This window comes from Copadichromis virginalis, linkage group LG5 (genome assembly GCF_057382275.1).
Source record: "Copadichromis virginalis isolate Kocher_CV1m ecotype Utaka linkage group LG5, C_Virginalis_male_GT1.1, whole genome shotgun sequence".
Lineage (NCBI taxonomy): Eukaryota > Metazoa > Chordata > Actinopteri > Cichliformes > Cichlidae > Copadichromis > Copadichromis virginalis.
This window is the reverse complement of record NC_140622.1, coordinates 8,551,865-8,572,736: the sequence shown is the minus strand read 5'-3', so window position 1 is coordinate 8,572,736 and position 20,872 is coordinate 8,551,865. Positions and strand designations below refer to the sequence as shown.

General features: G+C 39.6%; 1 protein-coding gene across 1 annotated transcript; it reads left to right on the top strand.

The window, feature by feature from the left end:
* Window positions 1–13,271: 13,271 nt before the first annotated feature.
* LOC146708882 (bactericidal permeability-increasing protein-like) lies at window positions 13,272–19,057 on the top strand. Its single transcript, XM_085455741.1, has 17 exons — window positions 13,272–13,462; window positions 13,538–13,612; window positions 14,612–14,722; window positions 14,815–14,929; window positions 15,032–15,163; window positions 15,248–15,403; window positions 15,517–15,580; window positions 15,918–15,978; window positions 16,057–16,148; window positions 16,250–16,426; window positions 16,509–16,568; window positions 16,645–16,812; window positions 16,896–16,963; window positions 17,048–17,090; window positions 17,165–17,228; window positions 18,521–18,597; window positions 18,745–19,057. Exons 3-17 carry the CDS (start codon window positions 14,620–14,622, stop codon window positions 18,781–18,783), a joined length of 1,419 nt encoding a protein of 472 aa, XP_085311867.1. The 5' UTR covers window positions 13,272–13,462; window positions 13,538–13,612; window positions 14,612–14,619; the 3' UTR covers window positions 18,784–19,057.
* Window positions 19,058–20,872: the final 1,815 nt, after the last annotated feature.

Here is a 20,872-nt window from a genome sequence, read left to right as displayed (position 1 = left end):
AACATAGTAGCCTTAGCAGTAGTAGTATTAACCTTGTTTACATCGTCAGATCCATGTGTCTTGCTTTATACAACATGCCTCAGTCAACCATGTTCATGTGCTGCATTGAGAGGAATCTGGGGTTAAGTATCTTGCCCAGGGATACTTTGCCATGCAGATTGGACCAGGCTGGGATCATGTAAATGACCTGCTCTACTTCCTGAGCTACAGCCACCCTTACAACAGAGATTGTGAGAGTCAAAATAATCAATTTGTGCCTTGGAAAACCAATAGGTGATTACAATGGTTGCATCAATCTTCTCATACAGCCTGTGGATGCTATGCTGTACATGGCTTATCATAAATTACAAAGGTGGACACACATCACTCAATATTATACCTGCTTAACATTAATTTGCTGTCATTTACTGTCAGCGTGTTACCATATCAGTGTTAGTGTTGTTTGACTTGAAAGCACGGCTGCTTGGCATCATTTTGACAGGGTACATTGGTATCATCAGGGCAAAATCACAGGGAAATGTTCTGGTATCTGTAAAGTCAGTGACAGGAAATCTTTGCTATAAACAGGAAATTAACATTAGAAAGATGAAATACCAATCCAGTATGTCTCATCCACAGCACAGCAGTGTGCAGACGTTCTGCTCAGAGAGACAGATTCACTCACGTTAAAGCTGTCCCTTTATGATTTTCTTTTTTTGGTTTGAAGCCATCAAAGACCTGGGTGGTAATCACAAGCATGCTGTGTGCATTTTACTGACGCCCCACTGCATAATTCCAGAATACAGTTCAAATTAATTTAAAGTGCCATTTGGAGTCATTAACATAAAAGGCTACCAAAGGAGACATGCCACAGCAAAACTGTTTCATTTACCCATTTCCCATTGTTTAGCTCCAACCAGCCACCCGTGACTCATTAAACACTGGAATTAAATGAAACCATACACTATATCGAAATGCGTCTTGCGCTGATGTAGTATCAGCCTCCCTAAGTTACTAAATGTTGTTATTCTGTGAGATTTCATGTTAACGTGTGGTTATTGTCTCCTTTTTGCAAATGAGCAGCAGAGCGTCCTTGAAGCTTTTGCGTCCTCAAGGAAAGAGTAGTGAGTTTGCCCAGAGTTCAACCATGGGGCACTTGGGCCATCTGCCAGAGCATTTCCAGTGTTTAATGCCCTAGATTTATTTATTTTTTTAAGATGCATGACTTCAAGAGAACATTTAAAAGTGGAAAAGAGAAAGAAGAGTAAAATACAGGCATGGTGAAAAGAATCACAGCCTTGTTAAATTCCAAGGTTTTATGCATCAGGACATAATAAAAGCTAATCTGGTCCTTAGTGATTCTTAGAATTAGGTAAATATAACCCCGGGTTAACAACAATACATTACATATTACCCCGTTTGATTATTTATTTAACAAAAGCTAATCCAAAATGCAGAACTGTGTGAGAAACTAAGAACACCCTTCCTGCCTTCGTAAATATTAAGAGGATAAGTAGCAGCCAGATGCTGATTATCAAATGCATTTGATTCATCAGAAAGTGTGAGCGCTGTTTAAAAGCAGATGTTTGTACTGAGTGTTGGCCTGGAGCATTCAGGTGTGTTAACACAATGCAAAGAGAGAAATACATCAGCGGTGATCTTAAAGGGGCAACTGCTATTGCCCATCAGTCTGAGAGGGGTTATAAGTCCATTTCCAAACAATATGAAATCTGCTACTCTGAGAAATATTATTTACATGAAAAACAGCGCCTTAGCTTTTTGCTGTGTGATATGTCATGTGTTCTTGTTGTTGTATGTCTGAGGTTGTTTTTAGCTCATTTTAGGGGCTAAATCATTTTTGAGTTTAGCTTATAGAGGGTGGCTTTTGTTTTACCATGACTCTAATTTTTAAGGGAATGTTTCCTCTTCTAGAATCTTCCTAAAACATTCACAGATGATTTGGCAGCTCACTGCAACAGAAACTTCAAAGGTCCACATATTCTGTCTCTGCATCACATTGCTGTACACTGGCTTATTTATTTGAATATATTGATTTCTGGGACGCAAGAAAAAAAAATGTTTAAATCATATTTCAAGGTTGGCAATTTTAAGTCTCCTGTTTGTATACATCAATATTGTAGCTGAGGAAGCAAGCAAACAAATTAGTAAGTAGATTTGCATCCAGTTTCTGCCTAAACATAGAACTGTACACAAGATTCATCACTAATAATAACATTTTTCTGAGTTCAGCAGAAAACATGTTGAAGATTTGATGAGTTTTTATCACATCTCCAACATTACCTGCACTTTGGAAACAGTGATTCATATTTTATGATAAATAAATCAATCTTGGGTTTGGTTTATCCAGTGTAGAAAAGAATCATCATGATCTTTAAGCTGAAAAAAGACATGCAGACTTTATGAAGCCACTGTGATCAAAACAGAGTAAAACTGATAAGGCATTATGAACTAAAAGTGCATAGTTCATTGCCATAAACTGATGACATAATAATTCATTTGGATGAGTGTTTTTCCTATTTCTGTCACGATTACAAGTGCAGGACTCACTCTGAAGGAAAAGTCAAAAGGCGGTTTATTCACAAAGGTGTCACCAGGTGGGATACATACTGTGGTATCGCAAGAAATTAGTTGGTTATATAAATATATGAGTATGCATAATAGTTATTATTCATAGATACCTACATCCTAAGTTCCTGTTATTCATCTGAAAGAAACAGGATGAGTGTGTCGTTACAATGGTAATGCCAGGACAGGCAGTATTGGTTCTGTGTTACATTAATGTTGTAAGGAAGTGGAAGAAGAGTGTGTCCTGTAGGAGGCAGTAGAAAATGGATGCTGATATTCTGTACATGCACTGAAAAGAAGGTTCAGTAAACCAGTTGCAACGATACTTCATTGTGGGTCTCAGTTATTTCATTTTTATTTTTTGAAGATGCAACACATACATACAGTATATACAGTGCTGGGGGGAGGAAACGGGGTCCAAGGCTGCTAGGAGAAGGTCCAAAGGAGGGGAGGTCGAAACTGCTCTTCACACACTCAGTGACTCCACACAGTAATCCAGTCCAAATTCCCTCTCACTCACGCTTATCCACACAGTGTCCACACAGTGTCCACAGGGAAGGAAAACAGGCCAAGTTCCAGGGAATCTATACACAAAGAGAGGTTCATGTTAGCAAGGAGCAAAAATACTGGTGTGTGCAAATTTATTCAGCTACAGCCCTTTCCCCCCTGTACTCCTAGCAACATGGCAACATATTTTCATTGTTTAACAAATGAGCTTGGAAAGGTAGCCTGCCACTGTTTCTAGTTGCTGGACGACTTTTGTCAGCTTAAATCTGGGACTTTAAGACTAACTTAACAATTTAATAATTAATAATCTCTATTTGCATTAGAAATGGCCAGGACTGGTCACATGTCCTGACTAGCTCTCACGTTAATGTTGTCATTTTATTATTAGCTATTACTTGCTAGCCACTGCATTAACGATTATGCATCAAACAGCCAGGTTCGAGTTTATTTGAACTATTTAATACTTTAATGCTGTTGAAACAGGAGCTTTAGTGGGGTGTTCGTCTTTACGATGACTTGCTAAGTTTGGTGCGTTTATGTGTTCATCTGCTAGCGAGAGAGCTGTATGATGCGTGTCTGTGTGATGAAAAAGGTAATGAAGCAAAAGTATCTGATTCTATAATAATATCTGCTATCAACCCATATCCAACTATCAGCCCTACACAGTAAAAACGCTGTTTACAATACCTACAGTTCTTTAATTAAAAAACAATCAGCGTCACATTTTCAGAATTTTTGTAACAAAAGACACAGTTGCATCATTTCTGGACCGCTTGTCCAGCTTAGTGATGGGCACAACAGTGTGTGAGCTGTTTTTGTCTTTTAGAGCATTATTAACAAAAAATATTAGAATAATATTATAGCTCGATGTAAGCAGTACAGCCAAATTTGTTTTGCAACCACTGGTGGTCATTTAAAAGGATGTAAGGAACTTGCACATTGGCTTCACTTTTCAGACCTGAAAGCTCTGTCCTTTATTTTTATACAGTCTATGTTCCCAAGCCTCTAAGCGGATGTGCTGGGAGGAAAGGTTTGCTTGCTGTGAGTCTGTCAGTTAATCTGCACTCACATAGAGTCAGGTTTTTGCAACACATTTCTTCTGTAATTATCTTGTGTCATAGTGATCAAAGCGTCATGGCTGAAAAAACCTCCGAATAGCTCCCAGCTGCTCTTTCCGTGATGTTTAACCATCACAGCTACGTTCCAAACCTTTAGCCTAAACTAACCCTAATTCTAACTGACCTCACAGCCCGTTGTTCATTCGGTGGGCTGGTTTCAGTCACTGTGCAAAGGTACTGTTTATAGGGCTGGGGAAACCTGCAGTCAGCTGAGACTGAAGAAGTCACTTGGATGAGTGACAAAACGTTTCTCCCTGAAAACGCTACGTCCAGATGAACAGAATCAACCTTTTGGGAATTCTAACTTACCCTTTAAGCTTTCTGGTGGTCTAAAACACAAAACTGTCTTTGCTTTCCTGTGACACATGACCTCAGTCACTCACTCATTTAATTTGGTCATTTGAGAAAGCTGCAACCCACAATCCACCCATTCTGCACAGCCACATTTTAAACAGGCCCAGTCCCACACATACACTCATCAAGTCTGTCCTTGTTGCTGCCCTCTTTCCGAAACAGTAACACTATGATTGCCTGCATGTGATTTGTTTTTCAGGAGTCATCTGTAGCTCTGGCTACAAACACATGGCTAGAGCTACAGATGGTTACACTTTTTTTAGATGGACAATGCACAACTCTAATAAAGTCTATTTCATCAGGATGGCCTATATTCCAAACTTATTTTCCCCCCAATCAACATTTGTATCCGTCAATCTAGACAAACAGGCCCAAGCCAATTATGATAAGCTGAGCAAGGACAAAATATCCTATTAATTCTAAATGCTGTTGCTTTCCATACAAATTAGCTGAGAACCATCCACCCACAACATTCAGATTTTATTTTCATCTCCACTCTGACTGAGCTATAATCCCGCTTTGAGTTTTCTTTGATTCACCTCAGGCAACTTTGCTGTTATTTTTTATACATACAGCTCTGAAAAGTGTATCATCAATCCTAAGATATTAGTTGTTCTGAGTTGGACTGCAAATGTCAGTGTGGGGAAAAAAAGTATCTCTGAAGCTTGAGAGAAAAAGATCTTTGTTTTCAGAAGAGTCAGGAGGCTCCGAGGACCATAACAGTGAAATATTAGAGGGGGATTTCTCATCAGATACTAGAAAAGCCTGAAGCAGTTGTGACTTTAACAGTATGGTGACAAAGGTGGTACGTTCAGCCGAGCCAAGCAGTGCAGAAGAATGTCTAAACTGGTGCTGCCATTCAAGCGGATTTGCCCTGGATGTATATCTCATGTGCCGTGCTGCCTTTACCCTGAAGGGGGCAGAAGTGCTGCTCCAAGTTCAGAGCAAAAAGCCAGCTGACCAAGATGATTCACATCTAGCATTAAAAAGGAAATGTTAAATGTGATTAAGAAGATGTTTTTACAAGAAAATAATGCATTTATTACAAATAATGCCATAAAACTGTTATAAAATACAGTTTTAAAACAGTCAGGTCAGGTGAAAATCCCGTCAGTGAAAATCAGTGACTGGACGAGTCAACTGTGACTCGACACTTCGCAGTCACTCCACGGTTCTTCATAGCTGTGCAGGCTGACAGGCCAAGTTAAACTCACTGCTGAAGACAAAAAGGAACAGGCTCTCTGTTGCAGGTCTGAGTGTGGACAGCCTGCAGGCAGGAGCAAAGCAAGCTGAACCCTGCGTGAACTCCTCCATGAACCACTCTTTTACCTCCTCTGTACTGAGCTGCAGAGCATTTTTCACCGTGTGTTTCATCTTCCCCCAACGTGAGTGCTTTAGCTGCTCGTTTAGTGCCCGCAGACATTAGGCTGTGAAAAGCTATGTGTCCAAATGGCCCCAACAACTAAGAGGGCTTTCAGACCCAATGTCTGACTGAATAAACCGACCTGCTGTCTGCTCTCGTCCTGGACTAAAAACCATCAGCGTGGAGTCTTTTGAGCCAGACACACAGACTCACACAGCTCATCTTGTTCCATAGTCGGATAACATGAGAGTGGATGAATAATAAACACACGCCTCGTCTATTTGCATCACCTCAGCTGTTGTTTTACATATCAGACCAACAAATTCAAATTCACTTTAATAAAAGCATGCGTCTTTCCAATATTATCTTCATATAAGGCATGTGTTTAACATCTTATTGTTTACATGCAGTGTTTTAATGTGTTTATTGGTGCAAATTGATGATTAGTAAATCCACATCTTCTTTTTTTTTTTTTTTTTTTTTTTTTTTGGCCTGTCCCGTTTGGCTCTTTTGCCATCAGAATTGTTGTCTAAAGGCAAAGAAAGATGCCCAACGGATTTACTTTACCAAACTGACCATCCCAGCCTTGCCGTAATGGTCCATTTGATTCACCTTTTATTGTTTATTTTATTTTCACTTACTGAATACGGGACAGACTTGACTGGGGGAAAGAAGGGGAGAAAGAAAGAGGGAAAGAGAAACAACTGAGAAGAGGGACGGGGGAGAAGGGCAAAAGACAAAAACCAACAGAACGGGCAGAGAAAAAAAATGCATATATCAATCACCTGGATCACCTGCTGAGAAAGAAAAAAGAAAACAAGCAGAAGAGAACAAGAGTAATAGAATAAACAACATCACAATGATATATGGGAATATGACAGTAAATACTAAATATTAAACATTATTGTGCAGCACATAAGATCAACAGAACACAGTGTGCTTTGAGGTAGGAGCCAAAAAGGGTGTAGTTTGTGGGTGTGATCACCCGTGTGTACACCTGTGAGCATGGACGCGCTTGTTTTTTGTTTTTTTAAAAGGTTCCTTCATGTAATAATCTGCTAGAGGGTGTGGGGGGGCCACAGCCCCGTCCTCCAGGGCGTAAATCCACATCTTCAATACAGGATGCAATGAAGCAAGGGGATGCTTTCTAAAACAGCCCTGGAGTCAACAGACAGCTGTCCTAGCTTTGTTTCCTCGCAAGAAGGTAACAGGACCTACCTTCTACCTGTGTCTCAGGAAACCAGGGATCCCTCACCCTGGAAAGCAGTAGCATTTGAAGGTGTTTACAGGAAATGTTGGCCATTTCTGCACAAATGTGAGGTTAAAAAAAAAAGTATTGCAAACCTATTCAGGAACAGCTGAAACATACCAAAAAGAAAAGTTTTCCACTCTCAGATTATGTAATATGGAATCCTTTTCCCCATTACATACCAAACCATGTCTATTTTTGTTTAAATGACTGCTCTTTTCCTACTTTTAGGACTTCTATGACAATCAAATAAGGTCAAGTTCATGCAGAAATACAGAAAATTCTAAAAGGCTCACAAATCTAAGTGAATAACAGCCATGTTTACACTTTGGTGTTCTGGACAGATGAAACATACTGGCAATAAGATGTTAACTATTTCAGAAGTGCTTATAAAGTTGCAGTTGTTGACACTGGATGTAGCTAAGATCATTTAACCTCTCGCTAAGCTAATCTGAAGTAACCATCTCCTTGTTTTATTGTCTCTTGTAGCACATGAGAATTAGGAATAGTGCTGAAATTTGGACTGGTTTTATTAGATGAAAAACAAAAATCAAAATCTTAAACAGATAGGCAGAAGATGAGATACAGCAAAAATGCCCAGAAAACCGTCCAACAAGTTAGGCTGTCTACTAAAAACAAAGTTTTGATGATGTTCTGAAAGTGAAAAATGTGTGTATTCCACTTTCAGTCCATATTCAGCTGTACCAGAAGTACAACATCCAGGTATCTGTAGAGGACTTTGTACAGCAGCATATGATACTATATAAATACACTTTTGGACTCAAAGTAGGTTCTCAGACTCCTCAATTTGAGAAACCAGTGTTTGGTTATTTAGTACGTTTTTCTAACGTACCGTTGTCATCACGTTAGAAAAACGTTTTTGTGTTATCAGAGACACAACTGCATTCAGCCGTAGCAAATTTTCAGCATTTTCGGTAGTTTACAACTTCATTTTGAAAAAACACAACACTGTCAAAATTCACTACGCAAGTATGTATCCAGTGGATGTGGTGAACTAATTGAAAGTGTACTTAAAGTATCCAAATCGAGACACGAGAAGCTCTGAGTGATGGGAAAGGGGTGGGATTAAAGGCTTTGCACACACCTGCAGGTGTTCCAGTCACACCCTAACAGGTTTAACTAAGATGGGGAACTGAGGCGAACGCCAGTCAGGCGCAGTCTCTGCGTGCCTACACAGAGATGTCAAATCAGCAACGGCAAGGAGAAGCATTTATGTGGGCTTACCTCTGGGTGCTGTGCAGGCATCACTCACTCGGTTTGAGTCACAGAGCAGGTTTAAATAATAAGAGCCTCAGCAACAGTTGCTACAGGCGTTCAGCCAGCATTCAATCAACTTACCCATTAATCTTTCATCCAGTAATTAGGCTAATTCATGTCACAAAAACTAAAGAGAATTACTGAGTTTGACAGAAACATTTTGTCTACTTTTCATCCTCCATGAAACAAAAGACCTTATTGTCCATGTGCCAGTGTTGATTCGTCACACACTGCAACACTGAAAGGGCTTTTTTCTCTCTTTTTTTTGGACAAGGACAACAGAGCATGAAGTGTGTGATCTCTTAAATCCCCAAGCAAGACCTCGAGGCACCCCTGCTGTCTGCAAATTAACCTACTTCATACCAGGCTCCGAATGCAGCGTGCGTGATAGTGTGAAACTAAAAGCTCGTCGGAGCTTGTTTTTCATGTGTTTGCTTTCATTGAGCTGCAGACTGGACCTAGAGTGTTGCAATTACATTAGATGTTGTGTAATTAGCTTGATTAATAGAGGCAGCAACATGGGTAATCACGGAAGCAGTTCTCCAAACATGAAGACTGGGTTTATCCATAAACAGCATGTAAACATTGTAAATGTTAATGTTATTAAATCACAATCCCGAGGTTGTCTGAGGGATCCCCCTTTGAGAACCACATATAAAGTAATGTGTATGTTATATATACTTGTGACCACAAGATGTCACTCCAGTTCAGGAAGTCTCAGCAACAGCAGTGTCAGCGTCTCCTGAAATAGCAAGCCTGTCCTGTCAGCCTCTCCTTGAAAACATGCATGACTGTGCTTTTGATTGCAATGTTTATGGGCTTTTCTATTAGCTGCTGCCTTTGAGGGTCACCACAGCAGATAATCTGCCTCCATTTCACTCTATACCTAACATCCTCCATCACACCAACCCATCTACATGTCACACTCATCAATCCCTACTCTGGCCTTCCAATTTCCTCCTGCCTGGCAGCTCTATAGTCACCATCATTGGCTCAGTACATCCACTGTCCCTCTGCACATGTCCAGGCCACTCAGCCTGAGCTGTCCCTCTAATATAATAATTTCTGGTCACTCCCAGTGAAACCTTCAGGTCTGCCACCTCCAGATCCACCTCCTGTCTCTTTGTCAGTGCTGCCGTCTCCAAACCACACAACAGAGCAGCTCTCACTACCATCTTGTAAACCTTCACCTTCACTCTTCTCGCTACCCTTCTGTAACAAATCACCCTTGACACTCCTCTCCCACCCACTTCACCCTGCCTGCACTCTCTTCTGTCTGTTGCTTTGGACGGTCGATCCCAGGTATTTAAATTCACCTGTCTTCACTGCCACTGCTCCTTGTATCTTCAGGTAATATGTTTTCAATCATCTTGCTATTTCAGGAGAGTACTTGGCACAGTGGTTAGCACTGTCGCCTCACAGCGAGAAGGTCCTGAGTGCAAGTTAAGTGCTAACTTTAACTGTCCGTAGGTGTGACTGGTTGTCTGTCTTTAAGCCCTTTCACAAACTGGCAACCTGTCTCCCACCATATGGCAGCAGGGATAGGTTCCAGCTTCCTGTGACCCTGAGTTAAAGAAGATGGATGGATTTGATTAGCTCCATATTTCTTGAGTGCATCAGTCTTCTGTTACCTTACACCTGTTTTGAGAACTTAAAGCACTCTAAATTACACCACACCTGTATGAAGGGATGTTCTACACTGACTGTCCAATGGCCTCTCAGAAAAGGAGAAACATTGTATCAGGGTCAGTTTAGGAATTAGGAAAAAAATCAAGATGAAGCAAAGTTTTGAATCCATTTTAAAGACATCATGCCACTAATGAAAATGTGTTATTTGTTTTTATCTCAGAGATTATCTAGTAGCTCATGTTGAACATAGCGGAACAACTCTACATTCCTTTTCTGTTTTTACAGTGAGGTTTCACTTTAGCTTCAGTCTATCCTGATGTTTTTAGTCTAAAAAGTCTTAAAAGCCACTGAATGGTACTTACACTAAACATCAAACAGTAGAAAGAAACGGTTGTGTGTCTAGCTTGTGAACGTAGTGCATTTAGCAGATAAATATTTCCTCAGGAAGTTGGTAGGGAGCAAAAATAGGTGGCATAGGTGGCAGGTGGCAAACGCTCCCAAAGGCAACAACTTAAAGGTGTGTAAAACAAGTTTCTGCTACCACCAAGTGGACAAAAGCAGTTACTAGAAGTTTGATTTTTTTTGTCACCTCACCTTTGAGTTCAGGAATAACAGTGAAATTCTGCACACAAACCAGTGACAGGAGCAATTTCTGCAGAGCAGCTGTGACTGTGCCAAAAGCATTTAGAGCAGTTAAACTGTCTCCTGTAGTAATAACGAGTTGTTTCACTACAGTTATAAAAACTGATGCTTTTTTATGCTAGCAGTGCGTACTAATCTAAGCTGCTTGCTTGAACCCTTCTAAGGCGTCATATACACAGTTTCATTGAGGGTTTGTGGTTTTAACTATAGTCTGTTGCATATTGAGCAACCGTGTGAAACATCCCGTCTAGCGGCCGATGTTATGCAAAAAAGTGATTTCCAATGTTTTGTGTAATAATTATGTGTAACGTCTTTGATAAATTGGTAAATATATTACATTAAGGGGTTATATATAAATTTATGATAGGAATGCTGTTTATGGATAAAAATGACTTGATATGATTTGTTGAGCTATGTCTGATGCATATTTTACAGATTATAGGCCCGCCCTTTATAAAGGAGGAAACAGGGGAAATCACATTTTAGCACAACGACAAGACATGGCATGAAAACAAAAGCTTCCACTTCCCCGAGAAGCCACAGAAAAGAGGGAAAAAAAGTGTCGTATTTATTATTCAGCAGATTCACAAATTCAGAAGTAGAGAATCCTCAGGGTGAGCCAAAGTCAGAACAACCAACAAACAGAGCTGTGCATCAATACCAGATCAGATGACCTGCCTGAAAATAACAAACCAGAAAACATGGGCTTGCCTCCCTGGTCCGTGAAAACAGTTACAGAAAACAAAAGGCAGAACAGTGCTGCTTACTTGTTCTCTCTTGCTAGACACAGAACAACAAGTCTCAATTATCTCTGCTGTGGCTGATTGAATCAAAGAGAAGCAAATGAGCCATGTTGGTTCCATATATAGGGATGGTCCTCAGGTTGGAGCTGGTCCTCTGCAAGCTGTAGTGTTGCCACACTAATTATAGCCACTCCATTTAAATGCAGATGTCTTCACAAAACAATACACGAGAAACACAATACGGGTCTAACACAGAGTTTGCCCAGCAATTTAGATCTGAATTAAATTCATATTCATTGTCTAATCATCCAAGTATTTGCTGATGACATAAAGTTTCAGGTTGGAATAAAGGAAATGTTTTTGTCTACAAGCAGCGGTTTAAAATCAATTCAATTCAGTTTAATTTATACAGGGCCAAATCACAAATCACAGTCACTTCTAGGCGCTTTATATTGTAAGCTAGAACTTACATTAGTGCATACAGAGAAAAACCTCAAAATCATATGAGCAAGCGCTTTGGTGACAGTGGGAAGGAAAAATTCCCTTTTAACAGGAAGAAACCTCCTGCAGAACCAGGCTCGGGGAGGGGAGGCCGTCTGCTATCCAGCTGTAGGTGGTGAACTTTAAGAAAAATGACAACAATTCCTTCAGAATGTGTGTCACAAGCTCTTCATGTGACTGTATTTCCTTCTACGTCTTTACTTCGTGTGTTGCAGTTGTAGGCACTTTAGGAGGAATGCTGTAAACTAATAATCCACCCAACATGCTTTTTCTCCTGTCAGCACAATAATTCGATTCTCTCAGACTTTAACCCCATGGCCCGCTGCTATTTTTTACCTCTTCATGCTGCCTCAGATTTCTCACTGTGTAAAAGTTCAGTACTGTTCAGATTGTAAGTGATGTCCACGTTGCTTTGATGCTCCATAAAACAGCAGTAAACACTGAATAGCGTACGAATCATTGTGTATAATACTAGCCGCTGGTTTGTGTGGACCAAAACAGGTCTGACTGGATGCCACCTTGCTTTTTTGTACCTCCACCAATCAGCAGCAAGCAGAGTGTTTTCTTCCCACTGTAAAGGTTTTACACAATTGTGTCAGTTTTCAGTGAAAGGCTTCCTGTTTTCAGACAATAACCGCAGTTACTGACCAGCTGCTGTGTGATGACTTTGTATTTTAAACATAAACAGCAATTCAAAAAGCAGGAAGCAATTTCAGTGGTTTTTAAATGACAAAGAAAATATTGATGCACGTCATGACCAAACAATATGATATAGTAAACTTTTTGGTTGTGTGGTTATCACACTGGATTTTCACTGAGGAACCATTTCCTGGTCTCTTCTTCTGTTTTTTGTTTTTTTTTAGAAAGTCGAAATGTGCATTTACAATAAAAGTACAGTAAAAACACATGTGGTTATCTACTCAGAGCAGCAATTTGAAGAGTATTTTTTGATAGCATGGAGAGTTAAAAGGTTATGGCAGTCACAATAAGCACATTAATACTTTAGTTATAGCCAAAATTGTGTTGTGTGAGATCCCACTGACTTTAATAAAGAGTCCAAAATCCACCAAGTTCATCTTTGAGTCCATTTGAATGCTTGAAATTCACTCAAGGGACTGATAACTGATACTGAGTCCACAAGGATGGAGTGGAAAGCAGCCTTTGTCTCTTTAAAAAGCCGGCCTGGCAGCTGAACACATTCAATAATTCTTTGAAAAACATGAGATGAGGAAGTGGGAAGTTGAGTTGTGCCTGGTTCTTGTGTGGTACTTACTGTAAATTCATGCAAGGAACTAAAACACAGACATACCTGCAAAACAAGAGGACAAACTTTCAAGGACATAAAGTTCTTCAAACAATACCAAGCTTTACAGTAGTTGACTTAGTCTGTCTTTAAAATCTCTGATAATCTTTAACTTCTACACTGTTAGTCTTTTGTGAAGAAATGATAAGGGAGTGGAATGAAATTCAATAAAGGGACATTGTAAACGGCATGTTTGCTTATTGTTGCTGGGTGAGTTTCTTTGAGAAGCTCAGTTCCTGATTAAGTAAGTGAATTAGAGCGCATGTGATTCTCTTCCTCTTTCAGTCTGACTCTTTGGCTACGCTGGCACATCGTCTGAGAAAGGGCAAGCTACGTCTTCCGGACGAACTGTTGCTTCAGGTAAGAGTGAGTGTGGGTTAAATGTATATGGCAGCAATGTTTTCTGAGTTGTAATGCTTAATCTCAACACAGATGGTGCAGGCAGTTAACACAGATCTCTCAAAGGGTAAAATCTGAAAGGGTACGTGGCTACTCTACTGCAAAAAAGTTATATTTAGTCTCTCAGTGTGCTTTGGTTGTTGTTATAAGGTTTGACTTGTAAAGACTTGTTATCAGTTGAGCAAACTAGTGTTGCAACTCAGGTTAAGACAGATGTGGTTTGTATTGAGTGCACCATCTCTGAGTGTTGAAAACACTGAGATCTGCATTCAGATGAAACATGAAACATACTTGAGCCAAACTGACAACATTGAGGATGCTTTTTTTTCACTGGGTATAAAGAAAGGTTTTGGTTTCTAGTGTGGGCTGTAAAAACCGAATGATCTTCAATAAAACAACAAAAACAACCCACATTCTTCAGACAGTCACACTTTACATCACATTATCATATTTTAGACTTGCACAGAGTCCAGATCTGCCATCCACACATGCAGTGTACTAAAGTTCAAGCAAAGTCAGCAGCAAAAGTGAAGTATGAGTTAGAAATGGTTAGCTTTATTTTGGTTTAGTGGGGAGAATGACACGCTGTAGACAAAAAGCATGTAACTGCTCTGGTTTAAAGCTGTATGCACATCTAGCTTGAAACACGCAGTGCTGGTAAAGATGGTGGACCATCTTTATGCCCTGACAATCAGCCTAGGTTGATATAGCTCAAGCTCACCCTGCTGACCTCTCAGGGGACATGTGGTTTCATGTGAAGCAATGACTGTTAGCTCTTTCAATGAAGCATGAAATAAACCGCTTTATACTTCTCCTCCACTGCATAGTATTTCAGTAATATTGTATTTGTACATCTTCTTTAATTTCTTTCTTTCCAATCTTTCTTCACAGTACTGCTCTGTCTTCTGTTGCTCTTGCATAAACAGGAATTTTGCTGATGTTCTTGTCCTTCCTTTCCAGCTGCTGAGATGTTCCTGTGCTGTTGGTTGGGTCTGGTGGCTCTCATCCCCACAACCTTAAGCACGAATCCTGGAGTAAAGGTCAGGCTGACAGAAAAGGGCATTGAATATGGTAAGGTTTGTGTAAAAATGCTTCATTTTTAGAAAAGCACTGATTTCTCCAGGATTTGTTCATCAGATTCTTTTTTCTTTGGTTTTTCTTAGGCAGGCAACTGGGCATGGCTGTCATCCAGCAGAAACTCGGATCAATCAAAATTCCAGACTTTTCTGGGACAGAGAAGGTGTCTCCGATTGGAAAGGTTCAGTATAGTTTGTCAAAGTAAGCCACCAGATTTTTTTTCTTTTGCATGTGTTTAGATTCTGTAGCAAACTGTTATTTTGTCCTTTTCCTTCTTTAACAAAAAAACATTAATTCCTCCAGTATGCACATAGTTAATGTGGGCTTACCAAAGTCTTCAGTGGATCTGGTGCCAGGGACTGGAGTCAGAATGTCTATAGGTGATGCCTTCATCAGTCTGAATGGAAACTGGAGGGTCAAGTACCTGCGAATAATGTGAGTGAGGTAACATCTCTTCTATAGGGAAAATAATTTGGTTGCTTAAAAATATAATATCTGATATCCTTTTTATTTTACTAGAAAGGACAGCGGGTCTTTTGATTTGGATGTGAATGGTCTCAGTATCGCTACGACCATCTCCATCAAGAGTGACGAGACAGGCCGACCAGCGGTCAGCAGTGACAGCTGCTCAGCCACTGTTGGAAGTGCAAAGGTCAAGTTTCATGGTGGAGCGAGGTGAGAAACCCAGCTGTGAGGGAGAAGGGTTTTACTATTTTACTTCATTTTCTTGACAAATGGCAGAATTTCTCTAAATCCTGCTGTTATTGTTTTTGTTTGTCTTTTGTTAGCTGGCTGTACAATCTCTTCACAACATTTATTGATAAGGCTCTGCGCAATGCACTCCAGAAACAGGTGAGAGCAAATCAGCTACTTGCAGCAGAAATCCAGCTCATGCAACTGACCAGAAGTGTCTGCTAGTGCACAGTGTCTCACATTATCTTTTACTCTGAAGTAGAATGAATATATAATATAAAAGGTGCATCTACAGATGTGCCAAGCTTCACTGTTGGTCATGTACATTGATTAATTAATTTTTTCCACAACTGCTCTTTTGTTTGACACATTCACCAAAGGTTTAATTTTGAAATGCCACTGTGAGCCTTTAATGATGACTTTCTTCGATACAAATCACTGTCTCCAGATTTCTTCCTGAAAATAAGGTTCTTCTTTTCACTACTTGCTGTTGCAGATCTGCCCCCTGGTGGCTGATGCAGTATCTGATTTAAACCCTCAGCTGAAAACTCTCAATGGTAAAGTATCCTGTTTAGTTACTCAATCAGCTGTTTCACTGGTGATGAACACATGAGTGAGCTTCTGTCTCTATGCAGTCTTAGCCAAGGTGGACAAGTATGCAGAGATTGAATATTCCATGGTATCGTCCCCGACTGTTTTAAAGTCCTCGATAGATCTGAGCTTGAAGGTAGAGAATTATGCAACACTACATTTTTACAGGAATCTAAAGATATCATCTTATTATTTAAAAAAAATCTGGAGCATTGTTTTCTGGGTCTTCTTTCTCAGGGGGAATTTTACAACATCGGGAAACATCAGGAGCCTCCGTTCTCACCAGCGGCCTTTTACCTGCCACCCCAGAACAACAACATGTTGTACATCGGCATGTCTGCCTTTACTGTCAACTCTGCAGCCTTCGTCTACAACAATGCTGGAGTCCTCAGCCTGTCCATCACTGACGACATGGTAAACTGCTGCCTCCTGAGTCTCATACCTTCTTTTCAGGGCATCAAACTGATCTCCAACCTTTCTCACTTTGTCGTGCCAGATACCAAAAAGCTCTCCAATCCGACTCAACACCAAAACGTTTGGAGCCTTTATCCCACAGGTGACAACACAATTTGGTATATTTAAAGTATAAATGTTTGGTAGCTTGTCATCTGAATTTCTTCTTTCTTTGCCAGATTGCTAAACAGTTCCCAGGTCTGATGATGAAGCTGCTGGTGAAGATGGAGAAAACCCCCACACTGACCTTTGAGCCCAACAACGCAACAGTCCAGGCCACCACCACAGTGACGGCCTTTGCCATCCAGCCCAACTCTACTCTGTCGCCTCTTTTTGTCCTGAACTTGGTAAGTTACCCAGCTGATATGATCTTAAATTGTCTTTGTGGTTTTAGAAAACCATCTGAAATGAACCACCATTGCCTTGACAGGAGGCCAGCGTGAGTGCCCGTATGTTTGTCAGTGAAATGAAATTGGCTGCAGCTGTCACCCTCAACAAGTGAGTTAACTGGCAAAGAAAAATAGGGCCGAGAGGTCTTTGTTAAGATGAACATCACGTTCTAATTTAGTCTAATTTGCACAGAATGGATCTGACCCTGGACAAAAGTTATGTGGGAGACTTTCAGGTAAGAAGTGCATTTCTATACAATAACAGTCTGAACCATCAGCAACTCGAAAAAACCCTACATCTAACCTACAGGTGGGACCACTGGAAAATGTCTTTCAAGGGGTCCTCAAATTGGTGGTGATACCTGCTGTCAATGGTGAGTTCATCCTCACTTTGAACTCTAAAGAGGATTTTTCACCAAAAGTTCCAAAAAGGATTTCCATTTGTATTTTCTCAACGCTTCCAAAGTCCTGGGGAATATTATACAAACAACTTGAAGGACCTACACAGAGCATGCAATGAGCTTTGCAGACGAATGTTTAAATACTCGAGTTTAATACTGACACTGGGCAATGACTGTAACGTGGAATAACCACTCCTGACTTCACAGTTAATGATGTCTCCTGCAAATCGTTGTCATTACTTTTTACTTGAAAAATCTCTTGGGCCTATCCAACTAGCATAATCCACATCTTCATGTCGAGCCAGTTTGGGACAGCAGTAGAACAGACCATAAAAAGCTGCGGTGCAGACCCAAAAGCTCTGCCAGGGTGTGTAGTTGAAAACATTGGATCGTTATTATCAGTGCATTGAGTAAAACAGCCCTCCAGAAATGTACTGCTGATGTATATCCACTGTGTGGGTACTGGTAGGCACAACGTAGCAGAGATGTGTTTGTTTTTTTTAAGAAGAGGTCCTTCTTACGTGGTTTAGTGCTGCTGTAAATGATGTTCATCAGCAAGATGCTGTGGCCACGTTGCTTATCTGTGCTTCTCGTATTCTTCTATTCTTTCTCTGTCTCTGTGCGACAGAGAGACGGGAGGCGCTGGGTAGCTTGGAGATTGTTTGGGATAAGTAAGCAGGGAAGTTGGATAGTGCAGTCTTCCCAATGAGCCAACATGTCGCTGCCATTTAGGGACTACCACACTCATTTCACAATGAATGAAATTCACCAGTGAACTTACTTTAGCATATTCCACAGTTCGCCCACTCTCACCTCATCAAACAGCCACAAAGGTTTTTGTGCTCGAATCACAAACTTTCCTCAGCAATCACCTTACTCTGGATTCCTGCAACTGATTCTTCTTCCTCAAAGTGAAACTGTAGAGTCACCGTCCCTGTTCTGATGCAGTGAAAGAGACATGCAACTCTGCCCTATGAGAAAACCTTGAAAGAAAGATTAAGCCTAATTAAAATCTGGTCAAGTTTTTACTTCTAGGTGGAGTTGCAGAAATGTGTGATTGTAACTTGAACATCTCCATGACTGGATTGGATTTGTAAACTCACTGATTTTCCACCTAAAGTGTATTTTAATGTTGTATTTCAGTAGATGGCAGTAGATCCATAGATTCCAAAACATGAGCCGTCTAATACAAGTACTTCCTATTAACAATAGGCCACTTATAAAACTGTGAAAGTTGATCTAAAATTATGAATCTTACTTTACAGCCCAACTTGCTAAGGGATACCCACTGCCCACAATTGGAAAGATGAAGCTTATGAACACCCAGCTTGATGTGCTGAAGGTCAGAGATACTGATAATGTGTTTGATAAGTTTGTTTAAGCATGTTTGTGAGCTTAGTGCTTTTGTTTATGACATGAGATCTAATTAGAAATCTTGACATTTCTAAGAGAGATTTTTTAACTCAAAGCTGTGAACTGTTCCTTCTAGGACTACATCCTGATTGGGACAGATGTTCAGTTCAGCTGAACTGCACTCCTGAAAACTCCCAGGAGTCTTTTCTGCATTCTGGCGTCCTTCCATGAAGACACAATTACAGTCAGAGTACGATAATCTGGCAGAAATTCCACTAAAACCCCCCAAAACAAAAAACAAACAAACAAAAAAAAAACAAATGAGAATGAGTATTACTTCTGTCTGATGACTGTTTGGACATCATTTGATTTTTAAAACATATATTATATATTTTCTATGTATTGATTTTGCGAACTTTTGTGATAGGTATATAAACAGTTGATACCGACCTAATCTTTTCTTCATTATGACCTGAAACCAGTGGCTGAGCCGATAAACTCATCGGGAAGGTTTGTACTGATGTCAAGGGTATGATTCAATAGTCCATTTTGTTTAGGAAGATCCTGAGTGAGTGAAGCAACCTGGAAGTCTCTACATGATGGCCATAGCTTCAGAAGGGTTACGAACAGTTAGAAAATAATCTAACACACTCACACAGTCCTGTTAAAGCAACATTTGGACAGGCATTTCACTTTTATTGTTACAGATTCAATAAAATCTGTGATAAAAAAAAAAAAAGTAACTTCCTGTATGCAGATTACTGAGATCACTTTATTTCTGCTCTGTTTCATTAAAATAAGAGTGTTATTGAGGTGTGTGTGGTTCATCTCTAAATACTGATCATAGAAAGTTAGTGTTTTAAAAAAAAGAGTCAAGTTTGGGGGGTTTAGGTTTGAGCTAAAGCACACATCCATTCCAATAACATCTCCACCTCTCACGCCAAATAAATCAACTCATAGGAATAACTTTCACAGCCACAATACACATGGCATAAGGCCAGCCCCCCACTTCTATCCACAACTTTAAAAACTGTCACAATGGTAAACTCAGATGTGTGAATATGGACAGAAAGACAGAGACAAACCTCAGTTTTTCACTAATTAGCAGTTAATAAATTCACTGATCTACAATAGTTTTTATACCACTGTGTTAGCAAGCCTTACCTCCCTTTCTGACATATTTAATCTAAGTAATCGGTAATGAGTCAGAGTCACAAAATGAATCAAATATATTTACATATTCAGCACCAAACAGTTTATAATAATTGTAATAATTATATTTAAAAATATAAAAATGTTTATTATGTAGTTCACAGAGGCAGGAAGCTTTCTGTCCTTCTCTTGGAGGAATTTGCTATTACACTAGAGCGCATTAGCAGGTTTCAAACTGCATTAACACACATATTACTGTGCATCGTGTTTTACCAGACATGTTTCAACAGGCTTTCTACACTGTAAACAAAATCTGTAATTTACCAGAATTTTTTAAAATATATTTTTTCAGAAATTTCCTGTTATTTTTAAATAAATGAAATATCATTGAATTACAAAAAAGACGTGAATTAACATGTCGAATGTACAATAACGTGAAAAATTGCACCTGTAAATACAGATGATTTATTTGCAGATGTTTTTGTAATTTTACATAGATTTGCTTGTTAATCAACTTCTATGTTATGTAATTTTGTGTTGTTATGGCTATGTAACATCAGAAAGTATTAATAGACTGTCAGTTGGTAGGTATATTTACAGTAATTTGCAGTAATTTCACAGTCTGTTTTATAATAGTCATGTATCTTTTGTCATTATTTCCCCTAAATTGGTAAAATTATAGAAAAGTAATAATAACAGAAATACATATTTTATATTATTCTTAAAATAGTCACAAAATAAAGTGAAGTGAGATTAAAGGCTTGCATCATTAAAATACAATCAATAGCATTTTAACCCTTTCACTCATTGTGGTCACTACAGTGGACAGCTATTCAAAGGCTGTTTTTTTGTATTTGTATCTGTCATGGTCCTGGGTCGGTGACCCAGCGCTTTTAGTTTGTTATCATTTTCTAGATGATGATTGTTTAAGTTCTGTGTTATTTTCGATCTGCCTCTGAGTCTGCGTCTGTATCTGTCTGTCTATGGTGTCTCCCCATCTGTTTGTGAATCTGTCTGTTTAGTTCAATGTCTTGTCTGGTTCCATGTATCTGAGTTTCCTGTTTTATTGTGAAGGTCCGTGTCATATGTGAGTGTGATCAGTTTACGTTTCC

Excerpts from the sequence above, each read along its gene's own strand:
- LOC146708882 (XM_085455741.1), top strand. The coding sequence starts at position 14,620 with ATGTTCCTGTGCTGTTGGTTGGGTCTGGTGGCTCTCATCCCCACAACC. Across the intron at positions 14,930-15,031 it reads GTTCAGTATAGTTTGTCAAA|TATGCACATAGTTAATGTGG; the intron begins GTAAGCCACCAG and ends TAATTCCTCCAG. Across the intron at positions 16,149-16,249 it reads CGATAGATCTGAGCTTGAAG|GGGGAATTTTACAACATCGG; the intron begins GTAGAGAATTAT and ends CTTCTTTCTCAG.